The sequence below is a fragment of the Grampus griseus genome, assembly GCF_964374135.1.
Source record: "Grampus griseus genome assembly, chromosome: 11".
Lineage (NCBI taxonomy): Eukaryota > Metazoa > Chordata > Mammalia > Artiodactyla > Delphinidae > Grampus > Grampus griseus.
In genome coordinates this window covers 85,960,359-85,979,050 of record NC_139005.1, presented here as the reverse complement: position 1 = coordinate 85,979,050, position 18,692 = coordinate 85,960,359, and the positions used below count along the sequence as shown (strand labels likewise).

The 18,692-nt window shown below is 33.2% G+C and overlaps 1 protein-coding gene across 5 annotated transcripts in view; it reads right to left on the bottom strand.

Moving 5' to 3' along the window:
* WASHC4 (WASH complex subunit 4) overlaps positions 1 to 18,692 on the bottom strand; it is a 52,139-nt gene that overhangs the window by 3,864 nt on the left and 29,583 nt on the right. For all 5 annotated transcript variants that reach the window (XR_014297485.1, XM_082667034.1, XM_082667035.1 and 2 more), the window contains 12 exons: positions 17,801 to 17,969; positions 17,370 to 17,524; positions 15,592 to 15,666; positions 13,790 to 13,894; positions 11,080 to 11,214; positions 9,076 to 9,184; positions 6,911 to 6,977; positions 6,324 to 6,410; positions 4,246 to 4,393; positions 1,855 to 1,951; positions 1,072 to 1,268; positions 629 to 728 (listed from right to left, as the gene is read on the bottom strand). Coding sequence is in view for 4 of the 5 variants with exons in the window: in XM_082667034.1 (XP_082523160.1) it covers positions 629 to 728; positions 1,072 to 1,268; positions 1,855 to 1,951; positions 4,246 to 4,393; positions 6,324 to 6,410; positions 6,911 to 6,977; positions 9,076 to 9,184; positions 11,080 to 11,214; positions 13,790 to 13,894; positions 15,592 to 15,666; positions 17,370 to 17,524; positions 17,801 to 17,969 (1,444 nt within the window). In the remaining variant the exon portion in view is untranslated. The remainder of the gene's footprint in view (positions 1 to 628; positions 729 to 1,071; positions 1,269 to 1,854; positions 1,952 to 4,245; positions 4,394 to 6,323; positions 6,411 to 6,910; positions 6,978 to 9,075; positions 9,185 to 11,079; positions 11,215 to 13,789; positions 13,895 to 15,591; positions 15,667 to 17,369; positions 17,525 to 17,800; positions 17,970 to 18,692) is intronic.

Here is an 18,692-nt window from a genome sequence, read left to right as displayed (position 1 = left end):
TATCCATTCTTCAGGGAAGACAATTGTTGCTAAATTTCAAATTTGAGAGAAATGTACCATGAGGGACCCTTGAGTATGAAATGCTGAACGATTTACACCCACAAAGAATATAACGGACAGAATCCTCTCCTTAATGACTATCAGCTATTATGGCTCTACTGCTCTCTAATTCTCCAAGGCATGGCTATGGAGGAGCACAGGAGGTTATTACTGTGACACTAAAATGGCCCTGACTATTTTATGTCTCCTTAATCACCTGTCCCATACATTCAGTCAGTGTCTAGTCATCAGCAGCTCTGACTTAAGCCAACATTTAGTCTCCTCCTCTAATTTGTTCCTTCTTATCTGATACAGTTGAAGGGTGAAAGAAAAAACCCTAAACTTGGTAAATTTTTTTTAATTAAGAGATGAACTGAATAAAGAGTTATCTCAGAATGAAATGCATAATCTATGTTACATTTCTTTTCAGTTTCACAAATGAGCCCCTTAGGCTTTACTTCTTTAAAAAGACATTTCTAGGTCTATATTATTTTTCAAAAATAAAAGTCTGACTAGATAAAATGGGGTATTCGTGTCTACTACTAAAGACAGATTTATTGGTCTTTCCAAATTTAAGCCACTCACTGACCTTCTTTCTCTTTCTTTTCTTGGTTTTCTTCAGCTGCAGTCTTGTCAGCTCTGAAGAAAATTCTTGCACTGCTCAGTGAGAAACAGAGCAATTCAAATTCCTAAGTAAATTAAAAAAATTAGAAATAAAAGCTGAAAATACTTTAGTAAAACATCAAATTTATATTTAATATCTCATTATTTCTAAAAAGCTCTAGTGAGTGCAAATCGCAAATACAGAAACTGAACTGTGTAATCCACCCATTTTTTAAGATATGAGTCAAATGGCTTCCAAATACCATTCATTTAAAAATATACTCTTATGACCACTATTCATCTCACTTGTTAAAATGGGAGTTTCAATATGATTTATGTTTCTTCAATGATCAAGTAATGGATATTAAAAAGTCAAAGCAAAAAAAAAAAAAAGAAGTCAAAGCAGATCTGACTGTTACTCTCGTCTACCTGTAGATAAACATCCAGTCGCTTCTGAGTGAGATTCATGGTTTGTAGTAGTTTTTCATCCTGACTAGTTGACTGCACATTCTGTTGCTTAGCAACTGCTCTTATCTCCTTCAGGTACTTCTCTCTAACAGACTGGAACCAGTGAAGTGAGTCAAATTCCTGGTACTGATCCAAAAGCTTCAGAATATAAGCCACACCTAGAGTCACCAGCAAAACCAAAACGAAATTACAATGTGTAGACAAGTTATATTCTACTCCACCAATAATTCCTAAAATTAAGCTAACCATTTTGAATTAATCCTCTTTCAAATTACATTTTACAGCACAAATGAATAAGTTTAGCAACATGGCTTAATTCCTCCTTAAAAACATATAAAGAACTAAAAAAAAGGCCAATCAAGAAGAAATAACATGGCTATGAAAATCACCTGGAGATAACATATGGCTGTAAAGGTGGGGAAAAACTTCCACTGCTGAATAGACAACAACTAGGAAGCTACAGGAAACTAAATACAAGATGCTCAAACTGTAAATAAAACCACAACAAAAACAAAGCCTAAATAATTAGGTCCAACCACTCTAAGTGATTAGCAATACCAAAGGAGCATGAACAACAGTATAAATAATGGTCAATCAGATGACCCAGCCAAAAAATACAGTAAACACTGCTCATGAAAAACAAATCTACAAAGAGCACATAGCTCTATTCTCAAGCAAACATTCTGAAAAATCCATTGTAAGGTAAACATAAAATTCATGAGAAAACAATTCCACTAAGCTTACCCATGGCAAAGCCATCATCAGTAAAGGCAGCTCCAATTTTATTTTTTTTATTCAATTTCTCCTTGCAACTAATGGAATGCTCTACGAAGTTGAGGGTCTAAAAAGATATAACAACATATTAGAGAAAGAATTGTGCTAAAAAATCTTCAGTTCCTAAAACAGACATTTCAAAAATTATAAACAGGATCTCTTCTAAGCTCCTGTCCTTTTGATTTGAAACATTTCCCTCGTATAAATAGCCTCTTGGTGAGGTCATAATCTGTGTAAGTATCTCTTAATGGCTCTTCTTTCCAAGTCCTTTAAATATGAGCACTCCCTCAATCACCACTTAACCCAAGCACAGCGCTTTTGTGTATGGTTCATTCTAAAATATTATGCACATTTAACAAATGAAGGCACTGAGACTTGAGTGGTTTAGTAACTTGCCTAAAGTCATACTCTAAATCAAGGTTGTAGTCAGAAAAGTAGGCCTGCTTTACTTAAAAGCTTAAGCACTCTTAAGCATGGCAGTCCTTACTTCTGCCCACCCAATTCATTTTACAATAGTAGTTCTTACCATATTCTCAGTTTAAAAGGCTTAGTAGTCATTTGGATAAACAAATTCCCCCCAAAAATAGCACTTCCCTAAAAGTTTAGCTCCTCTGAAATACCTTATCTAATCATAGCATTTATTCAACAAATATTTACTGAATCTTAATAATAATACCAGGCATTATTAAATAATTACAATAAAAAAATGAATACCATCAAAGAGTTCACACTCTACAGAGCAGCACTCCTGGCAATGACAGAAACGCTGTGTATCTACACTGTCCGATACAGTAAGCCACCAGCCACATGTGGCCACTGTGCACTTGAAATGTGTATGGTAAAACTTAGGAACTGAACTGAATTTCTTCATAAAATTTTAACTAATTTACATTTAAGTCGCCATTAGGGGCTACAAAAGGATAGCACAGCACTGGGATATAGAGAGACCTGTTTAAAAATAATTATGGTACAGTGTGGTAAGTACTATAATAGCCTACACTGTAAACAAGATTATCAAGTTCCACTTATTTTGCCTGTAAAACTTACTTGGCAATTAATGACATTTTATAAAATCTTTGTCAACTGTTACTCAAATCTTTAGATATCTCATTTATGTTTGTCTTCTTTCTGGAATTAGATTATAAATTCAAGGACACAAGAATAGTGTCCTATACTTCTCTTCTTTGTAGTGTTCGTAATCCCTCTTGTTTTCTCCATCACTAACTGAAATCTGACAGCAGCTCTGCAAAACTAGACTCTTCCTCAATCCCACAACGGTTTGCCATTGCTGTTTACCATGACTTCAAATTAAAGAAAGATGGTGAGAACTCACCATGAGTCAACTACACTATTATCAAAGTATAACTAAGATAGACTCGCCTCCAATCTGACACTTCTATTCATATCTGAAGGTGAAAATATAATGCCTATCAGATAACTGTGGACATTTTTGCTACGTAACAATTATTATAAGAGAGCATTAACAATTAACGTATAAAAAAAAACAGTAGAAAGGAAAATGCGTGAAGAAAAAAGCTGTCCATAGACCATCAGCTGCTTTCAATGGATAATAATGGTTCAAATATGTTAGAACATATGTGTTAATTCAGGCAGCAACGTGAAAAGTTATAACTAGATCAAAGTTAGATGTAATCAAAAGCTACGTCTGCTCAGTGATATTTAGATTTTAGAGCTATCCATTTACAAATTTTTTAAGAAAGAGCTTTGTTATAGAAACCTTTATAGAAAAATAACTCTTATTGCTATATATTACCTCTCTCATCTCTTAACTCCATTTTCCCCACTGTGACAATTGTTTTTATATTGCGATTTTGGTTAACTTGAGCTATTTTTAAGATGCCAACTACAGAATTAGAGCAAAACATACCATATACTACAACAAGAAAGCACTAAAATTTTAGCTTAGATGTTCATATTTACTACCAAAAAGAAAGAAGTTGTCCTCAAATAGTATGCTTTTAAGAAATACTTCATATTGTAACAGTCTACACTAATCACTTAAAATGACTATATGGTATAATTCAGCCCAAAGACTGTGTGTGTGTGTGTGTGTGTGTGTGTGTGTGTGTATAAAATAGTGTATGCTCAAGTAATTTAAATCACACTAGGATTTCTCTGGCTGTTATGAACAAATAAGAATCTATCTGAACTATGAATAAGTCTCATTCTACATAGCTAATAAGTAAAAATTCTAGGCCGCATTCACTGAGACCACATTTAGTTTTATCTACAACCAGAAAGTCAACAATATAGTCTGTTTGCATTTCCTGCTGTAATAAAAACTGGATCTATTTATTAATACTTTTTCAAAAAATTCATTTTGGGTACTAAAATACTCACCAGAGGTGGAACAATGATATAGAAATTTCGGAGATGTATATTCTTCGGCCTTCGAAATTCTGGAGCAAAAACATCCACAAGCATTTTGAAATACTCTGTGCCTTCGGCAGAATTTCGTGTGTGATCACTGAGGACGGAATCCAAATGCCTAAAATGCAAAAAAATTATTTACTTGGTTCCTTTCTCAAAAGAAGATGTGGCTTTTAAAATCCACTTCTCATTAGTTTAGATGAGAGCACTCAAAAATGTGAAATATAAGACATCTCTAAGTAAACTTCCTTGGGGTTCAGAATGAACTCATTTTTTTATGGACAGAGGCTAATCAATGATTTAATTAACTTAGTCCCTAAAACAGAATATGTAGGGCCTCTTGGAACTTTATAGAATTTTCTATTTCTTCTTCTCACAATGAGCCCTGTAGAATTCCATTTCATTGTGAATAAGTTCGTTTTCATCTTAAATCTCTTCACTAACACTTCTTCTATACCTCCTTACCTCAACTGAAACCCATCTCCTTTTGAAGAACTTAGCTTCCCACTTAACCTTCAGAAACATTAACTGCTTTTTCTCCTACATCCCTTATGTATAGCTATTACCACTTTCAAATTATTATTCCCCCACCACTAGACGGTCTTAGAAATCTCTCCTTTGAGACTCATGATCCAACTATATCCAACTACCCCCTCCTGAAAGCAGGCATCTATAACAGTTTTAACCACTGCTCTACATGTGTTTATCTTGGACTATGAGACCTACTCCAGTTCTCCTCATCATTCTGGAAGACTTAATGTCCACTTAGATAATCAATTCATTATCATAACCTCATAACTCCATGACTTCACCTGCCATGAACTTTCCTTCACTTGATGAGTAAATATTTTGGGCGAGAATACAAAATAGGTACTTGCCATTACATTACATCAGGGGGCCCTGTAATGTCAGCATGTCCTGTTACTGGTGATGCTAAGTTTGATCACTTGGTTAAGGTGGAATACATCAGTCTCTGCATTGTGAAGATGTTTTTTCCCTTTGTGATTAATAATCAATTTCTGAGATAATTTTTTCATAGTGAATGAATACTCTGTTCTCCAAAAATGTTTGAGAACCCACTGACGATTTGTCTCATTTCAAGTATTACAGTGATGGTTGCAAAACTGTTTTTTTTCCTAAATTTTCTCATCCCTTCTGTATTTACTAGCTGGCTAGCACTGTAAAAAGGAACCTTCCCTCTGCTTCTCCAACTTTTCTTATTATCACTATACTCACGGTTTCTTTTTTAAATTCAATGTATTATAAGCAATTTCTACCATTATTCTTTTTGATATTCAAATTGTCTCCACTTTGCCCAGTGGTGCTCTTTCATGCCTGACTCAATAAGTGTTACAATTATTAATACTACAACTTAGTTTTCTAAAGACTTTCTTAACAATTCTGCATGCCTCTCTCAAGTTTTAAATTGTTTACCAAAATCACCATTTACTCATAGTCTGTAGATCTGCACTGTCCAATAAGATAGTCATTAGCTATTTAAATTTAAATGAAATAAAAATTTTAATTCGGTTCCCTAGTCCCATTAGCCCTATTTCCAGTATTCAACAGCTACATGTGGTAGTGACTACTGTACTGGACACTGCTGCTACAGATTACATGAAAGGAAGGACTAGTATTCTAGAAATACTAGTTGGCAAATAGAAATATTTAAAAAGAGTAAAAAGAAATAAGTGAAATGAATTTTATTAATGAGATATTTGGCATTCTTTTTTAAACACTAAATCGTCAAAATCAGTTATGAACTTTACACTTTAGCACATTTCAATTCGGACTAGCCACGTGTCAAGTGTTCAACAGTCACATGTATTAGAAACCCATGGTCTAGAAGATTCCTTTTAGGGAAGTTGGAAAGGCATCAGAATACTGTAGTCTTGAAAAAATTATATTTCATAAACTGAGACCATTACTTGCAGAGTAAAAACACTGACATATAAGTTTATATATTACCCTCTAGTCTTGTCTTTAACATTTAAATGAACATATACTTTTCAAATCTCCAAATTTAAATTATTCCAAAATTAGATTACCTAGCTGCTTTTAATGTTTCTTCTGCAAGACCTTCTTCTTTTACTAGTTCTTCAAAATTTACAATATCTTCAAGATCAGGTACAAATCTACATAAGAATTTGGGAAGGAATTTATTAAGTTAAATATGTGCAACTGACACAGATATGAAAGCAGTACTGTAAGACTCTAAATTTTTCAACTGTATCTTTGGAAAGAATTTTGCATTTCAGTTATATTATTAATGTAACCACTTTAGTTCCACAATTGAATTTTAGATATATGAATAATCAAATTATCCTTAAAAATCATGTAATCTATAGAACCATTCACAAACTGTACCAATAAAAGAAATTATAACTTTAAGTTAACTATAAGCTTTATTTATAAGTTAACTAAATAAAGCTTTTCAACAGTCTGCTGTAGTCTTAAAATTTGAGAAAAAATTTAACTAGTACAACTAATGATTTTCTTCCATATTTGACCTCAAAATGTATCAACAAAAAAGAAAAAAACCCTCTCTACAATATTACTTATAAAAAAGACATATTTAAATGACATAAAATTTCTAAATGGCATAAACAAGGCAAAAATATGTTTGCATCCATACCTAATGGCATTGCTGCTACAATGAAGCCCACCAGATCTTATCATCCGTACATAGCCCATAGCATTACCTTAAAAACCACACACAAAAAACATCAGATGTTTATACAAATAACTCTAAGTTCTAATAATCAGGAATACAGTTATTTATAGCAATTACAAGGTTTCCACTCCTAAGTAGCAAGAGATTTTGCTGTATTTTACACTTCAGTTTTTGCTCCATAAAAATAAAACTTACATATTTGTGCACTTAAAATATAAAGGTATATATATACATCTATATTAAATATTTTTAAAATAAATGTAACTTTCACTTGTAAAGTCATTAAATGCTGACTACATTTTAAAAAATCACTTTAATATATTACTATATCAATAATTTCTTCACTCACATTAAGTATGTGTTTGTGTCTCTCTCTCACTCTCATACACACACACAGATGGAAGTGATATTCAGAAATCCTTATTTGATGCCTCCCAAACTAATATCTCCAACCTGGGCTACTCCTCTAGGCTTTTTTATCCAATGCCTACACCTACATGTCTAAGAGAAATTTTAATTTAGTAAGTTCAACTCAAACTCAAGATCTTCACCCCCAATTATATTTTCTACCTTAGAAACTGACAATTCTATCCTTCCAGTAGCTCAGGCCAAATGCGCTGAAGTCATCCCTGACTCTTTCCCTTCTCTCACACTTTATATCTAATCAATGGGCAAATTATGTTGGCTCTACCTTCAAAATGTAGCCAGAATCCAACCAGGCAGTATTCACATGGGGGAAAAAACTCATACTGGTGTATGAATTAAGTGAAGTTTTAAGTAACACTGCTCCAGAAAAACAGCTCTTAATTTGAGGCCCATGGACTCTGACTTTGAGCATCTGAACTCCAGTACACTATACTCAAAAATGTACGTGAACGTGCATATGGGCATTGTTCTGGGAAAAACAAAAATCAATCCAGAGTTTTCATCAGATTCTCAGAAAGGGTTAAAAACTATTGCTCCAAGCGTTTACAATCTAATATGTCATCAAATATTACTATGAATAAAAAAGTACTTATTTGACTTCATTATTAAATTGTTTAAAATTAAAAATTTACTAAGGTAAAATTCTCTAAGTTCTTGTACTAATACAAAATAGAAAGGCCTAATATGTAAACCAATTAATTTATAAAACTTAAGCTAGTGCTCACTGACTTTACTACCTAACTAAATGCTTATAACACCCTTCCCACTAGTAAACTTAAAGCCCCTTAGAACAAAGGCTATTTGTATTCTCAGCATCTAGAAAAATAACTGGTATAACAGAGCCTTTATAAATGTTTGATAAATGAATGAATGAATCTCAGGAGGCACAATTTTACCAAATTATAGTCAGTAAGAATTTACTAACTGCTTGGTGTCTGCAACTGTGAAGAATACAAAACACCTTTGGACTTGGAGCCAAAAAAGTCCCAGCAAAGCCACTTATCTCTCTTGTGTTTCTCTTTTTTCATCTTTAAAAACATGACTACGTGCCAATCTCAAGGGTTACTGTGTGGATATTAATAGAGATAATACATGTGAAAAGCTCTAGTAAGCATAAAGTTTTTTTAATCTAGGATTATTTTTAAATGCAGTTCTTGTTTTTAAATATAGTATTACACATTTCAGAAGACAAGTTCTACTTGTAAGCAGAAGGACAACTCAAGAAATTATATATAAATATGAAATGATGTAGCATAGAAAAATTATTAGTTAACTTTTCACACAAACATTTTACACCTTTGCATTTAGGCTTAACTTTAAAAAGTCTAAAACAGTGCCTTGAACAGAGTAGGTACCCAATAAATAGTTACCAGTTGACTATTTACCATGAGTATGGCCTTTGAGATGAGTTAGTTATTATATTTTTAATTTAACTGAAGAGCTTATCCACAAAAATATTTATATTATTTTATTTATAAATATTTCATTTATTTAAATTAATCCACAATCTCTTAATTATTATGCACCAACAGTCTAATCATACTTGAAAAACTTTTAGTAAGAAAAGGAAATTATTAGTGGGATAAAGCTGAACTCAGGCACTCACATACTGAAGTTTATTCGTATGAGATACTTAAAATATGCGATAGATTCTTGGGGTTTGTACTTTATTTCCCAACAACACTTTTACAATAACTTACCAATCTGGCTGATGAGCTGCCTGAACTGATCAAGGTAGCTTTGTCCCTCTGGGGTTATTCCAAGTTTTCTGATGCCTCGATTGAATTTTTCTGCTCTTTCAAAAGGATACTAGAGAGATAATTTGAAGACTACCATTATTAACAAAGACCCCTAAAACATAAAATGCCTACCATGACAATACCACTGTCCTTTCTAATTTTGTATTTCCATTGTGCTTAAAAAAAGTCACTGAAGTCTAATGACAAAAAATTTATAGCACAAAACTACCAATATTCAAGGTAAATACAAATTAAATAAGGAGAATAATTATTAATGCCACCAACTTTAGGTTTTCCACCAACATTATTTGTCTCCCTAGACCCAACAACTCTGTCAGATAGATAAAAGAAATCAATTCCTCCTAGAAACATTTGTTCAGAAATGTGTGACCAAGTTTCCATGGCCTGAGAAGTATCAGGGGTTTATAATTTTTCAAGTCTTAGCCCATTAAAAGATTTAGAAAATTAATCATTTTATATTAATAAAAAATGGAAACAATACTTATCCAACAACAGTATTATTATTTATTTCTCTAAACACTAGTAACTTCTGTTCCAATAAAGATGAGTGAATATAATTTTGTACTGATAACTGTAATCTGTAATTTTAATAATTATTTCACCAGAAAGTAATATTTTGCCGCTCTGACACTGAAAAGAACTAAACTAGTGTATAAAAGGGCTGGAACTAGGTGATGCTTAAGACAGTTCTGGATGCGGCACATCAAACGTTAAGATCCATCTAAGCCTGTTGGTTCTCCATCCACATGGCTATATGCCTCTGTACTGTTACCACTTGCAATTCTTCATTTCACTATGGGAAAACTTAGCCCTGAGGGTGAAGGGAAAATGACATTCTTATAAATTACAGATGGGACTGTCAGTTGGTACAGTATTTTTAGAGTACTTGGCAATATGTATCAGAATTTTAAATACTCATATTCTTTGCCCTTTTCCTCTTCAAGGAATCTTTCAAAAATATTTGAACACACAGATAAATGTTCGAAGATGTTATGTGTAGCACCATTTGTAACACAGAAAAAACTAAATATCCACTCAGTAGGAGAAGGTTAAAGGAGTTACAGTATACATCTTTACTATCAACTCTTTAAAAGAATGAGGTACACCTATAGGTACTGACATGTGATAAGCACACCGCAAAACAGTATGTTTAGTTTTAGTCCATTTTTGTTAAGAAAAAAAAGCAGTATTTGTAATGCACAAATACATGTTTATCACACAGACATCTGGAGGGCATCACATGACACTGTTAATAGCAACTGCCTCCAGAAAATGGAACTGGAAGGAAAGAGAAATGAAGGAGGAGATTTAGTTTATGCACTCTATATTGCCTAAATGTTTCAAAATGAGTATGTTCTGCTTGTGTATTATTTTAAAAGAAAGAAAGGTAACACCTGACTACATTGATCATTTAATTTTTCCTTACACTTTTGTTTACAGTGAATGCAAAGAGTAAGAAATTGCAAGGGAAAATATAGAAAATAGGAAGCCAAATCAAGGAGACGTTATGTGAAAAATAATAAAGAAAAAAACAACCCAAGAGAAGAAAAACCCAAAATGAATTTTAGCATAAACATTTGCCATACAGGCAAACCTTGGAGATACTGCAGGTTTGGTTCAAGACCACCACAATGAAGCAAATATCGCAATAAAGTAACATGAATTTTTTGGTTTCCCAGTGCATATAAAAGTTATGTTTACATTGCACTGCAGTCTATTAAGTGTGCAATACCATTATGTGTAAAAAAAGTACATGCCTTAATTTAAAAATACTTTATTACTAAAAAATGCTAACCATCATCTGAAAACACAGGTTTGCCACAAACAAATTTGTAAGAAAGGCAGTATCTGAGAAGCACAATAAAGCAGAGCACAGTAATGTAAGGTATGCTTATATACTCAACAGTTAAATCAAACTACCTTAAAAAGAAGACGTAAAAATACCTTATGATCATTTTGGTCCTTGATTTCCCTGAAAAACCGAATATCTTTAATCAATCTGGATTTGATATGTTCATCATACATAAATTGGCTAAATATATAGAACTTCTTTTTCAAAAACTGGTAGGTGAAATTAACCTATAAAATTAAAATTTCAAAAATTGGAGAATGTTATGAAAATTAATTTCAAATCAATATTACTGAATAAAATAATCTATTTATAAAGTCTAATTCATGTTGGACCTGAATTATTTAAATAAATGAAGTTTTTTTGCCCAAGTTTACAGAGCTTTCTAAAAGCTCCCCTTATTTTTATGACACAAAAGGAAAAAAGAAATTAAAAAAATGGAAAATACTTTCATAATAAGACTAAGAGCTATAGTGAGAATCATAAACCAGATTTGACGCTCTAGTTTTCAAGTCATAAACCACACTCAGAAGCTTCTATGTTCCACCATTCATAAGATTACTTATTACTAATCTACATGTCTAAAACGATACTAAAGTAAGAAACATGGTGCAAGAGACCTTTCCTGAAGGAAGAGGGTAAACATTCAATTATTTATCCATAAATATTTTGAGCACCTCTTATGTACAAGGCAATGTACCTGCTCTCATGCTAGACATGGTCATCATCATGAAGTGTATATTCTAGCAGGACAGGCATTTTAAGACAAGTATATGTTAAATAAACTATTATATCTCAACTGCAATAATTTCTAAAATGAGAAGTACAGGTGTTCTGAGAATGGGTTAAAAGGCCCTGACCTAGACTCAGAAAACACTGGAAAAAGTAGGATTGGAGCTGAGATTAAAGTCAAAATAACAAGATTAATTCTGACCTATAGATGAAAGCCTTGTACTAATTTCCATCCCCACCACCCTCAAATATTACTAATTATTTTTGTACAAGTATGCCCTTTGTAACAGTCTTCATCACCCAGTTATATAAATGTGTGCTTTCTCAGAACTTTTCTTGTGGCTTAAACATTGCTTTTTCTTGATCTCCTCAGCAGTAGTAGTCTTAGTAGTCTCTTCTTTACCCTTTCCATTCTTTTCCATACACTTATTTATTTATTCATTCATGGCTGCGTTGGGTCTTTGTTGCTGCACGGGCTCTCTCTAGTTGCGGCGAACGGGGGCTACGCTTCGTTGTGGTGCGCAGGCTTCTCATTGTGGTGGCTTCTCTTGTTGCCGAGCACGGGCTCTATGGTGCGTGGGCTTCACTAGTTGTGGTGCATGGGCTTCAGTAGTTGTGGTGCACGGGCTTAGTTGCTCCGCGGCATGTGGGATCTTCCCAGACCAGGGCTCGAACCCGTGTCTCCTGCACTGGCAGGCAGATTCTTAAGCACTGCGCCACCAGGGAAGCCCATATCCTTTCCATTCTTAAGAGTGGGTAACTCTGCCAGGTAACTCTTATTTCTTCTATGCTCACCTCATCATCACCAGACATCAGGAATTTACATTCATTAGTGTGGTTAACTGATTAACAACTGTTTTTCCTGCTAGAGTACAATTACTATGACAGCAGGAAATGTCTGTTTTTCTTATCCCAGTGCCCAGCACAGTGCCTGAGACACATAAAATATGAGCATAATTATATCTGTTACATGAATGAGTGTTTGACAGATGAGGTCAAAGAAGAGTTTGATCCTTAAAGGTTCAGAGTTTATTCATCCTGAAAGGCTCAGACATCTCTACATGGATAACTCCTTGTTTTAAATTTGAAACTCTGACTACCTATGGCCCCTTCCTCTATTGATAACCACTAACAGAGCTCCAATCACATTACTTATCAGCTCAAAGACTTCAATGGCTTCCCCACTACACTAAAATGGTCCCTATGTAACTTTCCAGTCATGTAACTTCTTCCTATTCCCTTACTCAAATATGCTTAAGAACACTTTACTGTTTAAACATTTGCATTCTTCTTTCCTCAAGGAGAAACTGTGGCCTGAAAACCAGGTAAATTTAAAGACTTCTCTTTTTCCATTGAAGGAAACATAGCATATAAGCTCAAATGATTCTTGCAAGTGACTGAATGCCCATTTCTAAGAAGATTCAAGATATTTTTTCAGAAAATTGCTATTTTTATAGATATCAAATAACTAGTAAACGCCCTCCCAAAAAAAGAACATGACTGATGTTAAATAAACTATCAATGATTTGCTTTCAGAAGCAACTTACAGAAAATATCAAACAATCCACCCAGATATATACTTAATGCTGATGTCCTCAAATCTCCAATGTTATTTATAATGATGATCTTAAGACAGTAAAACATTCTAAAGTGCCTTTTTTTGTTTTTAAGATTTTTTTGATGTGGACCATTTTTAAAGTCTTTATTGAATTTGTTACAATACTGCTTCTGTTTTATGTTTTGGATTTTTTGGCTGCGAGGCATGTGGCATCTTAGCTCCCCGACCAGGGATCAAACTCACACCACCTGCATTGGAAGGAGAAGTCTTAGCCACTGGCCCGCCAAGGAAGTCCCTAAGGTGCCTTTTGAATTACAAAGCTTCCATGACATCTAACACAATTTCAGTGACAGACATTTTAATTATACCAAACAGAAAAATGGAGATTAAGGTATAATATAAACAAGCAATAATGTATATTTACCAGAATATTTGATGAAAAAAACTACTTTTCAAACTACCAAATTCAACAGGGGTCTATTACCCACACAACCTCCCTCCCAGAAGGTTCTTACTGTTGTATTCATGATTCCTGTGCCATGTGTTCGAATTGAATTAGCAATATGCCGAATGTTAATAGTGTTCAAATGTTTGTTATTGCTTGTTCGTTCAATAAAAATCTGTAATGAAACAAACACAATCAGTAGCAAACACTGGCCAGTTAACCCAAGAATTTTACAATTTTATTTTATTAGAGATAATTGAAAAGTCATTCAAAATGATAATACAGTCAAAGCAAAAGAATAAACAAGATGATCTCTAAACAATTATTTTTTGTCTTCTTTATTTTACTAACTTGCACTATTGAGAATCAATTCTTTGCCCCTCAGCCTTTCTACATTAAAAAAATTTTTCTTGCACGCACATTATGGTCACCTTATCCTTGACAAAGGAGGCAAGAATACACAATGGAGAAAAGACAGCCTCTTCAATAAGTGGTGCAGCTACATGTAAAAGAATGAAATTAGAACACTTCCTAACACCATACACAAAAATAAACTTAAAATGGATTAAAGACCTAAATGTAAGGCCAGACACTATAAAACTCGTAGAGGAAAACACTCTGTGACATAAATCACAGCAAGATCCTTTTTGACCCACCTCCTAGAGTAATGGAAACAAAACCAAAAATAAACAAATGGGACCTAATAAAACTTAAAAGCTTTTGCACCGCAAACGAAACCATAAACAAGACAAAAAGACAACCCGCAGAATGGGAGAAAATATTTGCAAACAAAGAAACTGACAAAGGATTAATCTCCAAAATATACAAGCAGCTCATGCAGCTCAATATCAAAAAAACAAACAAACAAATCCAAAAATGGGTGGAAGACCTAAACAGACATTTCTCTAAAGAAGACATACAGATTGCCAACACACACATGAAAGAATGCTCAACATCACTAATCATTAGAGAAATGCTAATCAAAACCACAGTGAGGTATCACCTCACACCAGTCAGAATGGCCATCATCAAAAAATCTACAAACAAAAAATGCTGGAGAGGGTGTGGAGAAAAGGGAGGGAACTCTCCTGCACTGTTGGTGGGAATGTAAATTGATACAGCCACTATGGAGAACAGTATGGAGGTTCCTTAAAAAATTAAAAGTAAAACTACCATATGACCCAGCAATCCCAGTACTGGGCATATACCCTGAGAAAACCGTAATTCAAAAAGAGTCATGTACCACAATGCTCACTGCAGCACTATTTACAATAGCCAGGTCATGGAAGCAACCTAAATCTCCATCAACAGATGAATAGATAAAGAAGATGTGGCACATTTATACAATGGACTATTATTCAGTTGTAAAAAGGAACAAAACTGGGTTATTTGTAATGAGGTGGGTGGACCTAGACTCTGTCATACAGAGTGAAGTCAGTCAGAAAGAGAAAAACAAATAGCATATGCCAATGCACATATATGGAATCTAAAAAAATGGTACTGATGAACCTAGTGGCAGGGCAGGAATAAAGACACAGACGTAGAGAATGGACTTGAGGACATGGGTGTGGGGGGAAGGGGAAGCTGGGACAAAGTGAGAGAGTAGCACTGACATATATACACTACCAAATGTAAAATGGATGGCTAGTGGGAAGCTGGTGCATAGCACAGGGAGATCACCTCAATGCTTTGTGACAACCTAGAGGGGTGGGATAGGGAGGGTGGGAGGGAGGCTAAAGAGGGAGGGGATATGGGGATATATGTATACACATAGCTGATTGACTTTGCTGTATAGCAGAAACTAACACAACATTGTAAAGCAATTATACTCCAATAAAGATATAAAAAAATTTTTTTCTGAAACTCACTCACTTGATTGTTGAGATTATAGAGGTATCGAGACACAAATATATGAATGTTTCTCATAATTTCCAAGACATCCAGGCCCTACAAAACAATCCACAAAGAAGTTCTATTATTATTAGTTTAAAGTAATCAGACATATCAACATAGTGACTTACTGCTTATACCAAGTCTCCCAATATTTTAAAATTATTTTAAAGAACAACTATACAAAAAGTACAACCAAAGGTTAAAAAGAGCCTTCAGACATGTACAGTTAGGACTATCTGCTTGGGGAAATCTAACTGCTTGTTATCTTATTCCTTTTGTGTAGACAGGAACAGTTAAATTTAAAATTTCAAAGATCCATGACTCACAATCATTTTGCCACCACTCTTGAGAATATCTGTCTTCCCAAGGATCTTTTCTATATTTTTTGCAAAGTAAACTAACGACCAGATTATAAAAATAGATTTTAGAATCTATTTTAGATTTTAGAATTTTAGAATTCTATTTTAGAATTCTAATTATTTTAAAATTCTATTTTAGAATTCTAATTATTTTAGAATTCTATTTTAGATTCTAAAAGATTCTAAAATAACAGCCAGATTCTGGCTATTATTCTATATATAATAGCCAGAATATGTGTATTATATATAAACAGTATACATTTATAAAATATATACTATTTTTCAGGCATTGTGCAAGGTTCTTTATATGGAATTCGCCAATATAAGGTATTATTCTTAATTCCACAGCTGAAGAAAATGAAGCTAAGGGAGTTCCGCAAGGAAACTAGGAAGAGGCAGAACCCAGGGATTTAAAAAAATCTAATTCCAAATCCTTATGCTTCTTTTAATCATACTAGACCACTTTTAATATACAAGTTACCTAACAAGAATCCTTCTTTCTTCAGTTATTACTCTAATACCTAATGGTATCATACAAACTGTTCCACAGCTTTTCTAATTGGGGGTCAAAGTAATATCACAATACCCCTTTGATTAAGCTTTTATTATAAATTTTCTCATGTTTTAATCTAAAAATTCATTTACTCATTTTTTTTCTCCCACATGAGCTGAGACTGTTTTTATTTATTTTTGTATCCCTAAATGTAGTTCAGTGTCTAGCATGTTTTCAGTAAATATTAAATTTATAAATAAATGAATGAAAGGATATACAAACTGATCCTGCAATTGGTCCCTATATATGCAGTAAGATGAATGAAAAATTATGATCTTCAACTTTTGGAACTGAATTACGATTTCTTGGTAAATATTATCTGGATTATCTTAGAAAGAATTACATGCACATTAACTGAAAACAAACCTTTGCACTCATGAGATACTGCCATACTGTAAATCAGCTTATTGAATTAGTAAACCTAAATACTTGTTTGCACTCCTCATTTTAAGACAAATACAATTACATAAATTTAACCAATTTTCTAAGACATTAAAGCTTATATATTGTATTTAGGTTTAAAATCCTTAACTGTCACCTTGATTAAACTTTTTAAAATTCGGCAGAAGTCACTTCACTATCCCGACACGTTTCCGAAAAGCTGTATATAAATCTATGTATATTTCAAATTTTCAACAAAAGGAAAAGTATAAACATTTGGAAGGCTGTGGTAAATTCTTTCATAAAGCAATTTAGCACCATCTAATTTTTTATTCTTCTCAAGTGTGAGGTTTTTTCTTGGAATATAAACATGTACTAAATAAAATAAAAAGAAAGAATTTTTCTTAGAGAAATACTGTTATCATGCTACAATCAGACTATACCAAGAACAGTTTATACTATACCTGTTCCAAAGTCTGACTAGGAAGATGTGCCTCGGTCATAACCAATCCATAACGCTGAGTAGCTAAATTTCTCATTTCACTGTAAGTGGCCCAGTCGTGAAGAGCTACTGTCGTTAGATTGTAGAAAGTCTTGTCTAGGTAGTGAGTTACATAAGCTTAAAAAAAAAAACCAATCAAAACTTTTCTGATTCATGAACAGCAGGAAAGGAAGAGAAATGAAACTAAAAAGGAAACAACCTGTTTTTGAACATTAAATTTCTTCCTTTAAAATAAGGTGCTAGGAAAATAAAAATGAAGAAACAAAAAGGAATTCAAGAATAAATGCACTAATACAAAGAAAGATTTTCTCAAGGTTTCGTTTTTGTTATTTGCTCTTTAACAGGGCAAACAGATATAGAATATGACCCTAAGAAGGAAACCAGAACACTCACCTCGAATGTCAATGAAACGATTGAAAAACCGAATTGGATTCAGAGAGAAAAAAAGGGCCAGGTCTTTCATGCCAACTTTGAAAGGGTTTCTGTCATCCAGCTTTAAATGAGTATGCACAGAAAGTCGCAGGTCCTTCTCTATTTCTTTGCACAACTTGTCCAGCAAATGCTATTCACAAAAGAATTGCTATCTTAATTTTTCAAAGTAATATTCTAATTGTATTATTCTTCTAGGTGTCTATGTTCTCACTGTTAGAGTTTTAATATCTGTGCAATGATGAAAAAATGTGTCAAACTGGTTTAAGAGTCTAATACTCTATGGTAAAATATTATTTTATTGGGAGAGTGAAATTATTTTGCTATCTATTGAAATCAATGATTATTTTTGACCAGGGAGCAGTTAGATGAGTTCTAATGAATTCATTAGTATTTTAAGTATAACACCCTTGAAAAAGAAATCAAAAGCTAACGTCGGATGGCTTCATTACAAGGAACATGAATATACAATTTGAAGCAAAAAATTTATAGAAACTGGCAACAAAGGAGGAAAGGTCCTGAGAATATGCAAGAGAGAAAAATTTTTTAAAGCTTCCTTGTAATAATCATTAAAAAAAAATCACAAAACTCATTGAGCTAAAGGCAATGAAATTAATCATTTTTTCTGGTGTACCACGGGGTTCTAAGTACTGGCCAGACATGCATCTTATTTTCTAAATACAAGTATTTAATATGAGAAATTATATTTAAAAATTGCACAATTTTATCAAACCTATATAAGGTTTATATTGTGAAGTTTACTCATTTTTAATTCCTCCCTCCATATAAAAATACTGCTAGTTGGAAATTTAATTTTAAAGATATCAGTGTTTATAATACACACTTCATTAAAACA